Here is a 17,631-nt window from a genome sequence, read left to right as displayed (position 1 = left end):
TATTTTAACTTAAAGTCCTCTTTTATTCTTGTTATATTCAATATTTATAATTTTCTATTATCTTTTACATATTTCATTCATTGTGGTATAGTAGAAAGAGTGTCAAGCTGAGAGTTAGAAACGAGATTTATTTCCAGCTCTGCCATTAAATAGTGGAGATTTTTCCCTACATTTTGAAATATTCTTATGGCTATACCTTCTTTAAATCTTATACCAAGAGAGTTGCAGTAAATTCCTTTGGGACCTAAGATTCTTTTATTTTACTTTTTACTTAGAATGAAAGTAACATTTTCCTATAAATAATAATTTTTCATAAGTAATGTATATAAGAAAGATTTATAACTATTTTAAAACATTGTTTTTATTTCTATTTTAGCACTTGTACAGCAATCAGAGAAGTGGGAAATTAATATTATTATTAAAAATCCTGAAATTGTGTTTGTGGCTGATATGACAAGAAATGATGCCCCTGCCTTAGTCCTTACAACACAATGTGAGATTTGTTGGCAAGGTGACTTTGAAAATAATACAATGACCGCTGCCATTAAAGATCTCCAAGTGAGAGCATGCCCATTTCTTCCAGTCAAGAGAAAAGGAAAAATCACTACTGTGAGTTTACTATTTACTTATCAGCTTAATTGTAAACTATTTTGTATTTAGTGTATGTCATTTAAGAAAGTGCCTACATACTTTCCAACCTTACTCTGTAAAATACCTTTCTTTCTGCTTGTAGAGCCTAATGTAGATTATTATTACACCAGCTTTGAAACTCTTTTTCATTTTTCCAGTTGTTCCTTATTGTTTTATGTGTTTGTGGAGATAGTCTCACTAAGAAGTTGCTTTCATCTAGATACTTCTCGGTGAAGACTTTACTCTGACTTTCTAACCATATCAATTCCACACTGCTTTTTGGCCTTTAAAACTTTCTACCAATTGTTTCTGGTGCTGTTTCAGTTTTATTATTTTTAATTTTTTTCTCCCATCTAGACATTTTTGCTCAGACACGTTTTTTCCTTTTCTCCGTATGGCTTATTTGTACCATCAGCCATTTGTTTTGACATACTTCACATTTGTATTTTATTCTGTAATATCCTCTTGGCCTTCCTCCTCTTCATAACTGATTAAAATTCATTTCTTCAAAGACGTCTTTTCAAGTTAACTATCTGACTCCTAGTACTCGTATAAAACACTTATAAAAATATTTAGGCTCCTACAGGAGTAATAGAAGTATAAATATTCTAAGTATTAACAACATAGAAATACAAGATGTAATTTTGTTAAAAGTAAATACCTATGTATTGGTTAGGATATAGGATAGACTGTTTCCCTAGTTTGCAAGGCTGATGGCTCACTTCTAAGCAAAGAAAAGAAATAAAAAATGGAGGGCATACTGATTCCCTTTTAGGTTATACGTAGATGTTTTACATGTATTTTTTCTATTCAGTCTTTTGGCTTGAATGTAGCTGTATGACCACCCTTACCTTCAAAAAAGGTTGGAGAATGTGGTCTCTTTTCTGAGCTATGTTATGCTAAGATGAAATTTGTTACTGTGGAAGAAAAGGAGAACAGATAACAGGTGGCAACTAGAGGGTCTTCTTACAGTCCACTCAAAGGTTTCTTCCTTTGTTCATACAGATAATCTATACTTGTCTTTTCTCACCCACAGAACATATTCACTTCTTCCTCAAGGGATAAAATCTCAGCTCAGAGTTCAAGATCTTTAGGTGACAGTTTTCTCTGTTGAGTCTGCATGTGACTTCTTTTGATCTGGCAATATAATAGATTAAGTACTAGACAAATAAGTTACCACTTTTCAACAGGCACACACTTCACCACCATCTACGCAACCACTAGTATAACAGTGCTGTAAGGACAGGATAATTGCAATTTAAAAACCCATTCAGAAAAAGAAAGAATGGGAAACACTTGGCAGTCATTGATTCATAACAATTATCATATCCTGCTGAGTGGAATTGTGAAAACTTTAAGCTCCAGCAGTGGAGTAAATTCCTTGGATAGCCTGAGTTGGAGTCTTTGATTTTTTTTCTCTTGAAAGAACACTGTCCTCATTTTCTCACGTGGCTCTGGCTTTCCCCTCTGAGAGATTTTTTTTTTTTTTTAATCATTATCCACTGTAGACACATCTGAAGTGGCTGTTTTCTTTCTTTGGGAACTGCACTGTTTTCACAGCTTACTTCCTGTTGAGTTTATTACTTGGAGATTGTTTTAGCAGTTTTAATAATAACAAGCTTTTGTATGCCAGATACTGGTCTCTTTGGCAGTCCTTAGTTCGTTAAACGTTTAGTTTGCCATCTCGGTGGTTCCATTTGTAAGTAACCTTAATATCCAAAGCTACTATTTATTCACAGGGTGGTTTTCTTGTTTTATTTACGAATCTGTCATCTGCCTATCCTCCCTTCATCCTGACTTAGTAAAGGCTACTTTTAACAGTAGGTTTGGGGGAGGGGGATAGCCACATCTGTTATCTTTTTTTTTTTTGGCTCCCATGTCTGATCTTAACAAAAATTGCCAGAGAAAAAATAGCAGCCACAGTCTTATTTCTTGCTGAGTTTCCTCTTTAGAGCTTGGCTCTCCTCAGTGTTTTCCCTTCTCTTATAGGCCTTTGCAAACAATAGAAAGAAGGAGGTAATACACATCAAGATTCTAGCCAGACCTGTCTAGCTAAAATTTTAGGCTTTTTTGTTGTTGTTGTTAAGAACATGGTCTGTCTTCCTAGGTACCACCAGTAGCAGTTTTACCAAATATTTTGCTGTAGCATTGTTAGAATTATCAGCTTTGTATTTTGATATATCCCTTGTCTATCCAGTTGCTAAATCAGTCACAGATACTTCTTACTTTGTTGCAGTAGTGCCAATTTTTAGGTATGAAATTTAGTATTAGGATATTAATTAGGCTGCTGTAACAAGAGGTCCCCCCTCCAAAAGGTAGCTAATGCATGGTAGAACTAAGTATTCTTTCTAGAAACATGGAATAATGACTCAGTTTAATGGCTCTGGTGTAATGTAGGGGAACCAGGCTCTTTCCATCTTGTTCCACTATTCGTAGGCTGTAACTTAATCTGCTTGTTCAAAGATAGTTCACAATGTACCTACGTTGCAGGTTGCTGGGGGTGAGTGGTGGTGGTAAGGAGAGAACATGAAGGCAAAAAGGGATGCCCATTCTAAGAGCACTGTCCAGAAGTTGCACATACCACTTCTGCTCACATCCTTTTGGCCAGAATTTAGTAATACGTCAGCACACAGTTTTAAGGGAGCCCAACAAAGGCAGTCTTTCTAAAGACCAAAATGTCACCTGCTTGAGTCCCTTCATTATACATTTGTTTTCTGTTTTATTATTGTTGTTGTATTGTTTTTTTTATATTTGGGTTAAATTGCTGTAATTTTTCTAACTTCTTAATGGATGCTTAGATAATTCGTATTCTGTCTTTTTTCTTCCCAGCATATGCCTTTTAAGAGTAATTTTTCCTCTAAGCACACCTACTAGTGTTGATATGTTGTATTTTTATTCTGTTAAAAATACTTTCTCATTTTTATTTTTTATGCATGGATTAGAAGGGTTTTGCTTAATTTCCAAATATTTAGGGGTTTTCTGGTTGTCTTTTTATTGTTGATTTCTACATTGATATCACTGTGGTCTATTAACATATTCTGATTTTAATTCTTTGAAGTTTGTTGAGACTTATGGCCCAGGATATGGTTGGTTTTGTTTTTATGAATATTGAATGTCCACTGGGGAAAAAGTGTGTTTTGTTGTTTGAGGAATAGCATTCTATTTAGATAGATTTTGTCCATAATATTGTTCAAATCTGCTATATTCTGAGAACCTTTTTTTCCCCTGTCCATTTTATCAGTTTATTGAAAGAGATCTATTAAAATCTATTTTCATTGTGAATTTAGCTATTTTATGTTTAGTTTTTTCAATATTTGCTTTATATATTTTGAAGCTAGATCATTTAAATGTGTACACATTCTGTATTAAATCTTGCTGGTAGATTTGACCATTTTATTAAAATGTCTTCTTTATCTCTGGAAATGATTTCTAAATTCTACTTACCTACTATTAGTATACCTATTCCAGCTTCTTTGTGGCATTTGCATGGTATATCTTTTCCTATCCTTTTACTTTTAACCTTTCAGTTTCCTTATGTTTAAGCTGTGGTATTTTTGTAAGCAGCATATTTATTTGTTTTTCATAGTTGAGTCTTTTAATTAAGATATTTAGTGCATTTACTCACTGTAACTCCTGTACTGTAATTGGTTTTAAATCTGTGACCTACCATTCATACTATTTGTTCCATATGTTTTATGTTCTGTTTTCTTCTCTGTATTGTTCTTTTGGGGGGATTAATAGGACTTTTAAATTTTTCTGGATATTATAACATGCATTCTAGACTTAGTAAAGTCTAATATAAATGTTTTTACCACTTTTAAAGCTTTTAGAATGCTTTAAATCCTCTTCTACCATTTTGTAATAGTAGTCATAGATTTTAATTCAATATATATTTAGAATCTACAGGGTATTTTTGTTTTTGTTGCAGTCAGTATTCATTTATATTTAACCACATATAATCTGTTTCTATTATTTTTTACTTCTTCCTACATCTCCATTTTTACATCTGGAATCATTTTCTTTCTTCCTGAAAAGCTCCTTTTATTTTATTTTATTTATTTTTTTGAAAAGCCCCTTTTAGTATTTATTTTAATGTGGTCTCTTGGTGGCAGATACTGTCAGTTTTTGTGTGGAAATGTCTTTATTTTGCTTTCTCTTTTGAAGGATAATTTTGCTGGATATAAAGTTTTAAATTGGTAGCTATGTACATTTAAAACTTTCATGGTATGTCTAGATGTGCTTGATATTTATTCTTTTGGAGCCTGTGGTACTTCTTGAATCTGTAGCTTTGTGTATTTCATAGGTTTAGAAAATTCTTTGTCATTATCTCATTAGATATTGCTTCTGTGTCACATATTCTCTCTCCTTCCCTTCTTTGACTCACAGTTTCTTGTTAGACATTTTAGTCATATTCCATATGTCACTTAAGCGCATTTCTTTATTCTCCATTCATATTGTTCCATGCTTCACACTGGATGTTTTTTCCTAATTTTTTTCCTAATTCTGTCTTCTGTTTTGTCTAGTGTGCTATTAAACATTATTATCAAGTTCTTAATTTCTAGTATTGCATTTTTAAGTTATATAATTTCTTTTTATAGACCCCTCTGTCATTCATTTTTTTTACATATTAATCAAAATTACTTTAAAGTTTGTTCTTGATAATGCCAATAATTGAGTCATCTCTGTTTATTTCTGTTTTCTCTTTAGTTTTTGTTTCTTCTTATATCAGATACTTTATTATTGAATGCCAGACAGTATAATGAAATGTTATAGAGGTTTCACTGATTATTTTCTTCCTGTAAGGAGGTTTTCACTTGCTCTTTGTTAGACATCTAGACTGGGAACAATTTACCTTTATCTAGTAGGAATTAAACTTATTGGAGGCTGGGTTGCAGTTGTTGTAAAGCCTTGTTTACTCCTGGTTCATATCCACTAGTATATAGTATTTCTCTCTGCGTCCCATCTGACAGCCAGGAGTACTTACTAGGGCCCATATTAAAGCCCATTTTTGGCAGATTCTGAAATTGTTTTTTTTCTTTTCAGCCCCATTCTCCATATCATTCTAAAATTGCTGACCATTTCACTCTACTTAGCAATAGCCTTCTGCTTAGTGTGTGTGTGTGTGTGTGTGTGTGTGTGTGTGTGTGTGTCTAAAGCACTTCACAAATAACTAGAAGCTAAACTACCATGAAGTTTTGAGATAACTTCTCTGCTCCTGTTTTTTGCCTTGGGGACTTTGCAAGGTTGCCTAGGTAGCATGCTTATAGTTTCAAGCAGACTTTTTTTTTTAATTGAAGCATAGTTACTGTACAATATTACATAACTTACAGGTGTATAATATAGTGATTCACAATTTTTAAAGGTTATGCTCCATTTATAGTTATTATAAATATTGGCTATATTCCCTCTGTTGTACAGTATATCCTTGTAGCTTATTTTATAACTCAGTTTGTACCTCTTATTCCCCTACCCCTATATTGCCCTTCTTTCTGCTTCCCTTTCCCCACTGGTAACCACTAGAATATGAGTCTGCTTCTTTCTTGTTATATTCACCAGTTTATTTTATTTTTTAGATTCTACATGTGATACCGTACAATCTTTGTCTTTCTCTGTGTGACTTATTTCACTTAGCATAATGCCCTCCAAATCCATCCATGTTTCTGCAGATGGCAAATTTTTATTCTTTTTCATGACAGAGTAGTATTCCTGTGTGTGTGTGTGTGTGTGTGTGTGTGTGTGTGTGTGTGTACACACCCCACATCTTCTTGATCCATTCATCTGTTGATGGCCTCTAAGGTTACTTCCATATCTTGGCAATTGTAAATAATGCTGCTTTGAACATTGAGGTCCATGTATCTTTTTGAATTTGGGTTTTGGGGTTTTTTGGCTATTACCCAGGAGTGGAATTGCTAGGTCATATGGTAGTTCTGTTTTCAGTTTTTTAAGAAACTTCAATACTGTCTTCCATAGTGGTTGCACTAATTTACATTCCCACCAACAGTGTATAAGGGTTCCATTTTCTCCACATGCTCGCCAACATTTGTATTTTGTGTTCTTTTTGATGATAGCCATTCTGACAGGTGTAAGGTAATGCCTCAATGTGGTTTTGATTTGTATTTCTCTGACGATTAGCTATGTTGAGCAATTTTTCGTGTGCCTGTTGGCCATCTGCATGTCCTCTTTGGAAAAATGTCTATTCAGTTCTTCTGCCCATTTTTTAATCTGATTGTTTGGTTTTTTGATGTTGAGTTGTATGAGCTGTTTCTGTATTTTGGATATTAACCCTTTATTGGTCATATCACTTGCAAATATTTTCTCCCATTTGGTAGGTTTTCTTTTCTTTTTGTCAATGGTTTCCTTTGCTGTGCAAAAGCTTTTAAGTTTAATTAGGTCCCATTTGTTTATTTTTGCTTTTATTTCCTTTGCTTCATGAGAGGGATCCTAAAAAATATTGTTGCAGTTTATGCCAAAGGTCTCTGCCTATGTTTTCTTCTAGGAGTTTTATAGTATCATCTTAACATTTAGGTCTTTAGTCCATTTTGAGTTTATTTTTGTATATGGTGTTAGAGAATGTTCCAATTTCATTCTTTTATATCACGCAGACTTTTTTTTTAACATGACTTTTCAACTTGTAGGTGGATTATTGCTTGGTCACAAGTTTCCTCCTTCACAGATGGAAATAGAGTCTAAAAAAGGAGATCCTTAGCTGAACAACCATATAAGGGAAACATCTATGATTATTGGGAATTTTGAGAAAGATATTTATGGCCAGCTAGCTGTTTTAGCCACATACATTTTGATAAGTTGCAGTTAGTTGAACTTTAATTGATATCATAGTCATTTATATTAGAAAACAGTTTCTTTTTTTTTTGACTTTTACTTAATTTTTTTCTATACAGCAGGTTCTTATTAGTTATCTATTTTATACATATTAGTGTATACATGTCAATCCCAATCTCCCAATTCATCACACCACCAACCCCCCCACCCCCCACCGCTTCCCCACCTTGGTGTCCATACGTTTGTTCTCTACATCTGTGTCTCTATTTCTGCCCTGCAAACCGGTTCATCTGTACCATTTTTCTAGGTTCCACATATATGCATTAATATACGATATTTTTTTTTCTCTTTCTGACTTACTTCACTCTGTATGACAGTCTCTTGGTCCATCCACGTCTCTACAAATGACCCAATTTCATTCCTTTTTATGGCTGAGTGAAATTCCATTGTATGTGTGTACCATATCTTCTTTATCCATTCGTCTTTCGATGGGCATTTAGGTTGCTTCCATGACCTGGCTATCGTAAATAGTGCTGCAGTGAACCTTGGGGTGCATGCACATGAAAAGATGCTCAGTATCACTAATTATTAGAGAAATGCAAATCAAAACTACAGTAAGGCACCACCGCACACTGGTTAGAATGGACATCATCAAAAAGTCTACAAACAAATGCTGGAGAGGGTGTGGAGAAAAGGGAGCCCTCTTGCACTGTTGGTGGGAATGTAAATTGATACAGCCACTATGGAGAACAGTATGGAGGTTCCTTAAAAAACTAAAAACAGAATTACCATATGACCCAGCAATCCCACTACTGGGCATATACCCAGAGAAAACCATATTTCAAAAAGACACATGCACATGTTTATTAAAGATTCACGAACTTTTTTTTTTTTTTTTTTTTTTTCCGATACGCGGGCCTCTCACTGTTGTGGCCTCTCCCGTTGCGGAGCACAGCCTCCGGACGCGCAGGCTCAGCGGCCATAGCTCACGGGCCCAGCCGCTCCGCAGCATTTGGGGTCTTCCCGGACTGGGGCATGAACCCGTGTCCCCTACATCGGCAGGTGGACTCTCAACCACTGCGCCACCAAGGAAGCCCTGTGCAACCTTTTATAAAAAAAAAAAAAAAAGGAAGGATGACTCAGGGTGGAGTTGAGAGCCACAGAGAATTGTTCCTAGACTTTGAAATCTAATCAAGAAACTTATTTATCTGGCTGGATTTCAGAGCTTCTTTGGACTAGTGGCTTCCTTCTGCCTTGTATTTGTTTTTGTTTTGTTTTTTTACATCTTTATTGGAGTATAATTGCTTTACAATGGTGTGTTAGTTTCTGCTTTATAACAAAGTGAATCAGTTATACATGTATATGTTCCCATATCTCTTCCCTCTTGCGTCTCCCTCCCTCCCACCCTCCCTATCCCACCCTCTAGGTGGTCACAAAGCGCTGAGCTGATCTCCCTGTGCTATGCGGCTGCTTCCCACTAGCTATCTACCTTATGTTTGGTAGTGTATATATGTCCATGCCTCTCTCTCGCTTTGTCACAGCTTACCCTTCCCCCTTGCCGTGTCCTCAAGTCCATTCTCTAGTAGGTCTGTGTCTTTATTCCTCTCTTACCCCAAGGTTCTTCATGACATTTTTTTTCTTAAATTCCATATATATGTGTTAGCATACGGTATTTGTCTTTCTCTTTCTGACTTACTTCACTCTGTATGACAGACTCTAGGTCTATCCACCTCATTACAAATAGCTCAATTTCTTTTTGTGGCTGAGTAATATTCCATTGTATATATGTGCCACACCTTCTTTATCCATTCATCCGATGATGGACACTTAGGTTGCTTCCATCTCCTGGCTGTTGTAAATAGAGCTGCAATGAACATTTTGGTACATGACTCTTTTTGAATTACGGTTTTCTCAGGGTATATGCCCAGTAGTGGGATTGCTGGGTCATATGGTAGTTCTATTTGTAGTTTTTTAAGGAACCTCCTCTGCCTTGTATTTGAATTGGAATATCTGTAATTCTTATCCTATATCTGTCCCACCATTCTATGTTGAGAGTGGTGGGAGCAAGCAACTCATCTTAGTTTCGGTTTTAAGAGAAATTGTGCCCCAGCAGTTGTACTTAATAGATTACACCCAGGAACTTCATCAACATCTGGACTTGATTTAGATTTTAGACTTTGAGCTGATGAGAGGGATGAGATTTTAGAATTTTTATTTAATGAGAGATGTAGATGAACTGATTATGTGGTGAGATACAGATTTAGATGATGAGATTTTGGACTTTGGGCTATGATGGGAGGCGACTATTAGGAACCTTAGGAGGGGGACTTCCCTGGTGGTCCAGTGGTTAAGACTCCACACTCCCAATGCAGGGGGCCCAGATTGGATCCCTGGTCAGGGGACTAGATCCCGCATGCTGCAACAAAAGATCCTGCATGCCACAACTAAAAAAAAAGATCCCGCATGCCGCAGCCAAGATCCCATGTGCCGCAACTAAGATCCAGCACAGCCAAATAAGTAAATAAATAAATAAATATTAAAAAGGGAACCTTAGGAGGTGGTGAATATATTTTGCATTTGGGAGGAACGTGAGTCACTAGGGGCTACAGGACAGATTTATGCTTACCATAGTTAGGGAAAACTCAGTTAATTTATAATTATATTAAGAATTATTTAGTAAGTCTAATGTATTTATAATTTTTTCTTCTCATTTTTTGTAGCTTGTCCTATATAGATTAATTCATTTTACTTCATTTTATAATGGAAAAAAATACCATGATAAAATTTTATTTTAGTAATTTAATCCACAGTTGAATCCACAAATACAGAACCTGTGGATACAGAGGGCTGACTGTACTATGCCTTTTTTTTCTTGAGATAATGTTGGCTTATAACATTATATAAGTTTCATGTATGCAATATTATTTTTCTACTCCTGCATACACAGCAGTATGCTCACCACCAAATATTTAGTATTCATCGGTCACCATACAGTTGACCCCTACCCGTTTTGTCCCCCACCCCTTCCCCTCTGTTCTCTATATCTACATGTTTCTTTTGTTTGGTTTGTTCATTTATATTGTTTGTTTTTTATTTTTTATATTACACATGTAAGTGAAATCATATAGTATTTGTCTTTGAACACTATGCCATTTTATATATAGGACTTGAACATCCTTGGATTTTAGTATCTGCCATGGGTGAGGGGTAGGGGGTAGGGGACAGGTGTGTATGTTCTGGAACCAATTCCCCAGGGATTCCAAGGGACTTCTGTAAAATAAAATACAGAATACAAGTTTTGAGGAATTTTCATGTATTTAAGCATATTTAAGAAATTCTTTTACTTATTATATCAATAGTGTTGCTAATGTTAGTACTTTCTGTTTTTTATAAATAATGAATAAGAGGATAATTAAGAAATGTTTTATTGATTCACTTGTGTTTTTTTGTTTTTGTTTTTGTTTGTTTTTTTGCGGTACGCGGGCCTCTCACTGCTGTGGCCTCTCCCGTTGCGGAGCACAGGCTCCGGACGCGCAGGCTCAGCGGCCATGGCTCACGGGCCCAGCCGCTCCGCGGCATGTGGGATCTTCCCGGACCGGGGCACGAACCCGCGTCCCCTGCATCGGCAGGCGGACTCTCAAGCACTGCGCCACCAGGGAAGCCCGATTCACTTGTTTTTAAATAGTTATTTTTACTAACTTGTTTATTTAACATACTTATCTATTACTGGGCAAGTCTTTAAATAAAAATATTTTAAGAACATGTTAATTTAAAAGTATTGGTTTTTCTCTCACAGGTTTTGCAGCCTTGTGACTTGTTCTATCAAGCTACTCAGATACGTACAGATCCACAAGTGATTGAATTATCAGTAAAATCCCTGACACTGAAGGTAAGTTACAATGTAGTCAGTGCCCTTTTGAAAAAATTAATGAAACTTAGAAATAAGCAATTATTATAGCAACTCTTTTGTTAAATAAGCAAAAAAAAAAACTATTTTTGAAAATCTTTTATGACACGTAATTTTAAAATGATATTTAATACATATTTTATAATGAATGTTTTCATATATTTTGTTATTGGCAGTTGACTGCTTCTGTAGTTAACATCCTTATAGTATGGTTGATCCGTTTAATATCGACATATAAATATTTTAACTATTGAAATTAGTTATGATAATCAAAAAACTTTTTTGTGGGCAGCAAATTGTATCTACTATTTCTTGGTAGTAAGGTTAGTTCAATATTAATTCCTCTTGATCCTTTACAAATATATTTAATGTTTTTTGAAGTGTGTATTTTTTGAAAGTGGTTTATGTAGATTTTTTAATTAAATTTTTCCCCTTAGGTTTCACCAGTTATCATAAACACTGTGATTACCATAACTTCAGCACTTTATACAGCTAAGGAAACCATCCCACAAGAAACTGCTTCTTCTACAGCACATTTATGGGAAAAGAAGGATACAAAGAATTTAAAAATGTGGTTTCTTGAAGAACCAAATGAAGTTGAAAAAATAGCTTCCCCAACTGAATTGGTACCCAAAGGAGAGATAATAAGAATGAACATCGATTCTATTTTTCTAGTTCTTGGGGCTGGAATTGGTCATCGAACAGTACCTATGCTTTTGGCAAAGTCACGTTTCTCAGGGGAAGGCAAAAACTGGAGTTCCCTAATAAATCTCCACTGTCAGCTTGAGCTAGAAGTAAGCATATGTAGTATTTTTCCAGATTTTATAACAAATAATGCTATACATGGACTATTTGGGGACTCTTACTTAAACATTTAAATTAAATTTATCCTAAGTATGATGTTGGTTCACAAAACTTTTGGAAGAAAGTGTACAAATTTATGCCCTTGATATAGTTGTTTTTATGTGTATGTTACTTTTAGAGTACATGTCCATATTAAGTTTATATTTCAACTGGTTTCATTCATCTTAAAGTTGATGATATTAATAGATAGTTTTGAGTAGATGAAAAATTCTTAATTTTAAGAATTAAATTGAATATCCTTTTTCCTTTAAAATGATAATAGACTATTTCTTAATCTCTTCTAAGATAGTAATATAAAGAATGAGAAAAATATGCCTTATACTTTTATATAACGCAGAATCTTTATAATGTAGTGAGACTCCACCAAGGTCTTTCAGATTTTTGTGAGAGTCCTTTAGTTATATGGAAGATATTTGCTTTGAACCAACATATATTTTGCTTCAGAATTTATCTACATAGAATCATCCCAGAGATATTTTGCTTTAAATTATTAATTGAGTTGATGTCAAGTAGAAACTAATCTGATACTCTACCTAAGTCAGTAAATATGAAAATTTATGAGCTCCTATAACATTTCTGTTGATACAGAGTTATATGCTAATAGAGGTGGAACTGACAGACTAGATTTCAACTTTCCAAATTTTAGCTAGAAGTATCTGTATTTTGCAGAGGATTTGATCTAGGATGTCCAAGAAGTTCAGAGAATTCAAATAAGTGCATACTCATTGAATCATATGTTACTTGCCTCAAGGGCTTTCGAAAAGTCAGTGGAGGTAGACAGATATGTTTAAAAAATGTCAGTAGTGTTTGATAGATGAACACAGCTTTCGATGTTAAGCCCAGCCTGAAAGTCAAGGAAAGATACCTAAAAGAGAGTTTTTTTCTGGATTAAATTGTGAAGACTAGACCACGAAGTTAGCCAAGTGAGGAGAGCATGAGGAAACTAATGAATGGCATGTAGACGGTTTTCACATGGAAGAAATAGCACAGCCAAAAGGAATGCTGGTGGGAAACAGCATGGAAGATCATTTTAGAACATATCAGAGTGCCTTATTTAAAAAATTAAAAATTCTCTCTCTAGGTACATTATTACAATGAAATGTTTGGTGTGTGGGAACCTTTGCTTGAACCCTTAGAAATTGATCAGACTGAGGATTTTAGACCATGGAATCTTGGAATCAAGGTATTTTTGAAGTCTGAAAATTTTTTTCAAATATTGAGGATGTCCACATTACACATACTTTAATCGCAACAGAGTTCAGGTATCTCATTATGAGCCTTTCCACATGCTTCCTTGTTTGACCTCTGAATGTAATTTTCAAACCCAAGGCCACTGCCTCATGGGCTTCTAATACAAATAATTATGTAGCATTTATTATGCACTAGACATTGTTCTAAATAATCTACTTTTGCTTTAACCCTTACAATAAACCTCTGAAGAATATACAGTTTTAAACTTCATTTTAACATGTGATGGGACTGAAACTGTGGAAGTTAAAGGACTTCCATAAAGCAATAATACCTTTAAATTGGAAGAGGTGGAATTAAATACTGGCTTCAGAGTCCCCACACATAACCGTCATGTTAAAATATCGCCAGCATTTTCTTGAAGGTTGTTGTCTATCCCAAGTTTTCTTTGATCTCTGAAGGGTGTATATGTAGAAGAAAATATAATATTATTTGTTTGAAATATAGTGTGAATTTATGTAATCATACGAATCAGGACCTTTAGATGGATGAAATTGTGCTTCTGAAGCAAGAGACTGCAGCATTCCTAGCATATCTCCTCCCTAATAATGATTCAGTCAACCTGCAGACAAATGTTCAGTGGTTTAAAGCCAGTTAAAGGAACAGTAAAGGTGACTAGCTTGGCATATCCAGCTTTTTGTATTAAACCAGGACTTTTGATTTTCCACATATTTCAGATAAAAGATTTGGATAAAGGAACTTATTTGGCTGTTGTTAGGTCAGGATACACATAGGCAGTAGACCTGTGAGTTCTAAAAAGAGGTAGGTGGTATTGATTCACATGAGCCCTAGGTCCTAGTGGCACTGTTCTGCAACTATTGTTGGACTTTTTAAGTCCCTAGGTTTCTGTTCTTTATTTATAGCATTTATAGCACCAGTAGATTAAACGACTTTTCTTGCCCTGAATTTCCACATGCTATGATGTATGGGCTTCTAATTTTCATTCAGATGCTCCATGCATTTAGTAATTTTAGGGGTTATTTTCCCTTCTAAATTGTGCCTGCCATTTTAGTATAACTGAGGAGGAGGAGAATTTTTCTTCCAATACTGCTTCTATCCAATGTCGACCTTAGTTGGCTGATGTCCAAGTAATTCCAAGTAAGGCAGTGGAACTGATAAAATGTATTGCTCTCTCTAATGCTGTCATTGGAATTTGTCTAATGTTTGCTTTTCCTTTGCAAAATGAGTTATGTTGTGCTCCTAGGAACAAATTTTTCTCATATTTCTACAATTTATATTTTATTTTAGATGAAAAAGAAAGCCAAAAAGGCCATTGTTGAGTCAAGTACTGAAGAAGAAAATTACAAGGTACCAGAATATAAAACTGTCATCACTTTCCATTCAAAAGACCAACTAAACATTACATTATCCAAATGTGGCCTTGTAATGTTAAATAATTTAGTCAAGGTAAGAAAAGTAACTTGAAACTTTAAACATTGGTGTACTAGTCTGAGTTAACCCTTTTCTTTTATTGAACAAGAAGTTTTTGTTAACTTAGTTATTTGTCATATGTCCATTAGTGTTCTGCTTGTCGTTTAGTTTTCTACATTTTCTTTTATTTATGATAACCCTTTCTTATTAGGCATTTACAGAAGCTGCCACTGGATCTTCAGCTGCCTTCATAAGGGATCTAGCACCATTTATGATTTTAAATTCTCTTGGACTTAGTATCTCTGTTTCACCAAGTGACTCTTTTAGTGTGCTCAGCGTACCTATGGCAAAATCATATGAATTGAAAAATGAGGAGAGTTTAAGTATGGATTATATCCGAACTAAAGACAATGATCATTTCAATGCAATGACCAGCCTAAGCAGCAAATTCTTCTTCATTCTTCTTAGTAAGTGATAAATTACCTTCCTGGGGCTTTAATTTCTTTTAAGTTACATTTTATATCCCATTTTACTCATTTGTGGTATCTCACAGGTTTTTTATCTCCTTTCTAATATTTTGCAAATTTCATTATTTCCTTTGCAGGGCTTTGCTTGCTGTTGTCACTTTATCTTTGTATTTCAAATTCTGACTTTCTTTGGCCACTGCTTTATTTAGAGTATGGTAATTTACTACTTTATGTTTTGGAGAGGAAAATTATTAAATCTCATCCTCAGTCAGCATTTACAGACTTAGCTATAGGTGGTTGTTTTAATCACTTTTAGTATAACTCAGTAGAATTGCACCAGTTTTGCAACTGAACGAATTCAGAATAAGGTTTGAATTCATGAAATGGCACAGGGTGATGGTTTTGGGGTTTGTAAATGGTTTTTGTGTTCTGCCTATTGAGGTAGAGGTTTTTTTCCTTTGTCCTTTATGTTTCCCAGAAGTTTTTCATTTTCATGAGAGGTGAAAGTAAATACATTTTTAAATTATCATAGTATATAGTCATTGTGAAGTTAAATATTAAATAGTCCCAAAGCCTCACTGACACCACTTTCTGACACTCTGACATTTAAGTAGTTATGGAAGGGAGGATATTAGAAAGGTTAATTAGACATGGAGGAGGGGTACTAAAACTGATAGCTAATACTTTTTCCTAGTCAGGAAATGATTCATAACAGTGGCTAGGTTTCAGATGTTGTCCCAGCATTGTCCATGAATTATTCTCATCAATTTTACCTCTGTTTGTTTTTAAACTGACATTTTTATGGGATAGTAGGGAAGAAGGTTATATAAATAGATAATTCACCCCAATACAATATATGTATATATATATTAGATAAAACTGTAAAATTTTAATCAAACCTTAGATATCACAAAGTGTCACAGGTTGGTGGAAAAACTTAAAAACTGAAAAATTGCAGCTACTTGGTAGTTGCCAATGACTGCCTGAATGTATTAGGCTCTGGTTATTATGACAGCAAACCAGAGAACAGTGTTCTTGTATTTTCTAGTAATTTCTCTCATCAGTCAGTTATTTTTAAAAGGTTATGTTGTTGTCTTAGGTTGAACTACTGAATGAGATTTCTTTTTCAATTAAAAACTTTTTTTGGTAAAATGCTTTGAAGGTTTTAAATGAATGATGTAGGTATGTATTGTGGATTCTTAAAATATCCCTTTATGTAGCTTTCAGTGATAATTATTCATAAGTTTAAGAAATCATCTGATGTTTCTGGTTTAAAATGTCTACTTAAAATTAATATATGATGAATTATAATAAAAACTTTCAAACATGTATATTTAATTTAGCACCAGCTAACCACTCTACTGCTGATAAAATCCCTTTAACAAAAGTGGGACAACGACTGTACACTGTGAGACACAGAGAGTCTGGAGTTGAAAGATCTATTGTTTGTCAAATTGATGCAGTGGAAGGAAGTAAGAAGGTAACAATTCGCTCCCCAGTGCAGGTACGGAATGATTCATTTTTTTGTGAGGTCATATTGTGTATATTTGTATGCTAATTAAAAAAAAAAAAACTAAAGCAAATTACTACCAAAAGAATACAAACTGTAATAGAAATATAGCTAATAGCAAAAAGAATAATCATTATCAGTAATTATACTACTGTAATACAAGCAGTTGTAGGAATATTTTGTAAATGTTTTTGGAATATTATTTTGTAAAAAAACAAAAACCAAAAAAGTCAATATTTTGTTTTAGCTCTTTGTAGTATGTATTTATTCTTTTGTTTCAATTAGAGAATACAGTGAGAGAAATTTGTACACCTTTATTGAGGTAAAATTGATGTACAATAAACTGCATATATTTAAAGTTGATGAATTTTGACAAAAAATACACATATGAACCTTCATCGCAATCAAAGTAATAAACATACTTATCACCCCCAAAAGTTTCCTCATCCCCTGTCTCCCCATTCCCATGCATCCACTTATATGTTCTTGTGGTGCGTTAGTTACACAATATAGAATTTTATGTAAATGAATGAAGTACAGAATGGAGTCTGGCTTCTTTCACTCAGGATAATTTTGTATGTGTCAACTTTTGTGTATTAATGTTGTTGCATACAGTTACGTGTTGTTGAGTAGTAATCTGTTCTATGTATATACCACATACCATTTTTAATGAATTTTTGTATATGCTATAAAGTGAGGGTTGAGGTTCATTTTCTTCCGCTTGTCTATTCATTTGTTCTGACCAGGATTATCCTTTTTCCATTAAATTGCCTTGACACTTTTGTCAAAAATAAATTGACCATATCTCCATATCTGTGTGTGTTTATGTCTGAGGTCTCTAATCTGTTTCATTG

At 34.3% G+C, this 17,631-nt stretch overlaps 1 protein-coding gene across 3 annotated transcripts in view; it reads left to right on the top strand.

Moving 5' to 3' along the window:
- VPS13A (vacuolar protein sorting 13 homolog A) overlaps positions 1 to 17,631 on the top strand; it is a 237,350-nt gene that overhangs the window by 146,033 nt on the left and 73,686 nt on the right. For all 3 annotated transcript variants that reach the window (XR_003432630.1, XR_003432629.1, XM_027105654.1), the window contains exons 39-45: positions 377 to 609; positions 11,207 to 11,299; positions 11,755 to 12,111; positions 13,263 to 13,364; positions 14,678 to 14,836; positions 15,012 to 15,267; positions 16,611 to 16,771. Coding sequence is in view for 1 of the 3 variants with exons in the window: in XM_027105654.1 (XP_026961455.1) it covers positions 377 to 609; positions 11,207 to 11,299; positions 11,755 to 12,111; positions 13,263 to 13,364; positions 14,678 to 14,836; positions 15,012 to 15,267; positions 16,611 to 16,771 (1,361 nt within the window). In the remaining 2 variants the exon portion in view is untranslated. The remainder of the gene's footprint in view (positions 1 to 376; positions 610 to 11,206; positions 11,300 to 11,754; positions 12,112 to 13,262; positions 13,365 to 14,677; positions 14,837 to 15,011; positions 15,268 to 16,610; positions 16,772 to 17,631) is intronic.

This window comes from Aethalodelphis obliquidens, unplaced genomic scaffold, assembly GCF_003676395.1.
Source record: "Aethalodelphis obliquidens isolate GAN/ISIS:26980383/991018 unplaced genomic scaffold, ASM367639v1 scaffold7, whole genome shotgun sequence".
Classification (NCBI taxonomy): Eukaryota; Metazoa; Chordata; class Mammalia; order Artiodactyla; family Delphinidae; genus Aethalodelphis; species Aethalodelphis obliquidens.
The sequence above is the reverse complement of the archived record's forward strand: the minus strand, read 5'-3'. Positions and strand labels throughout refer to the sequence as shown.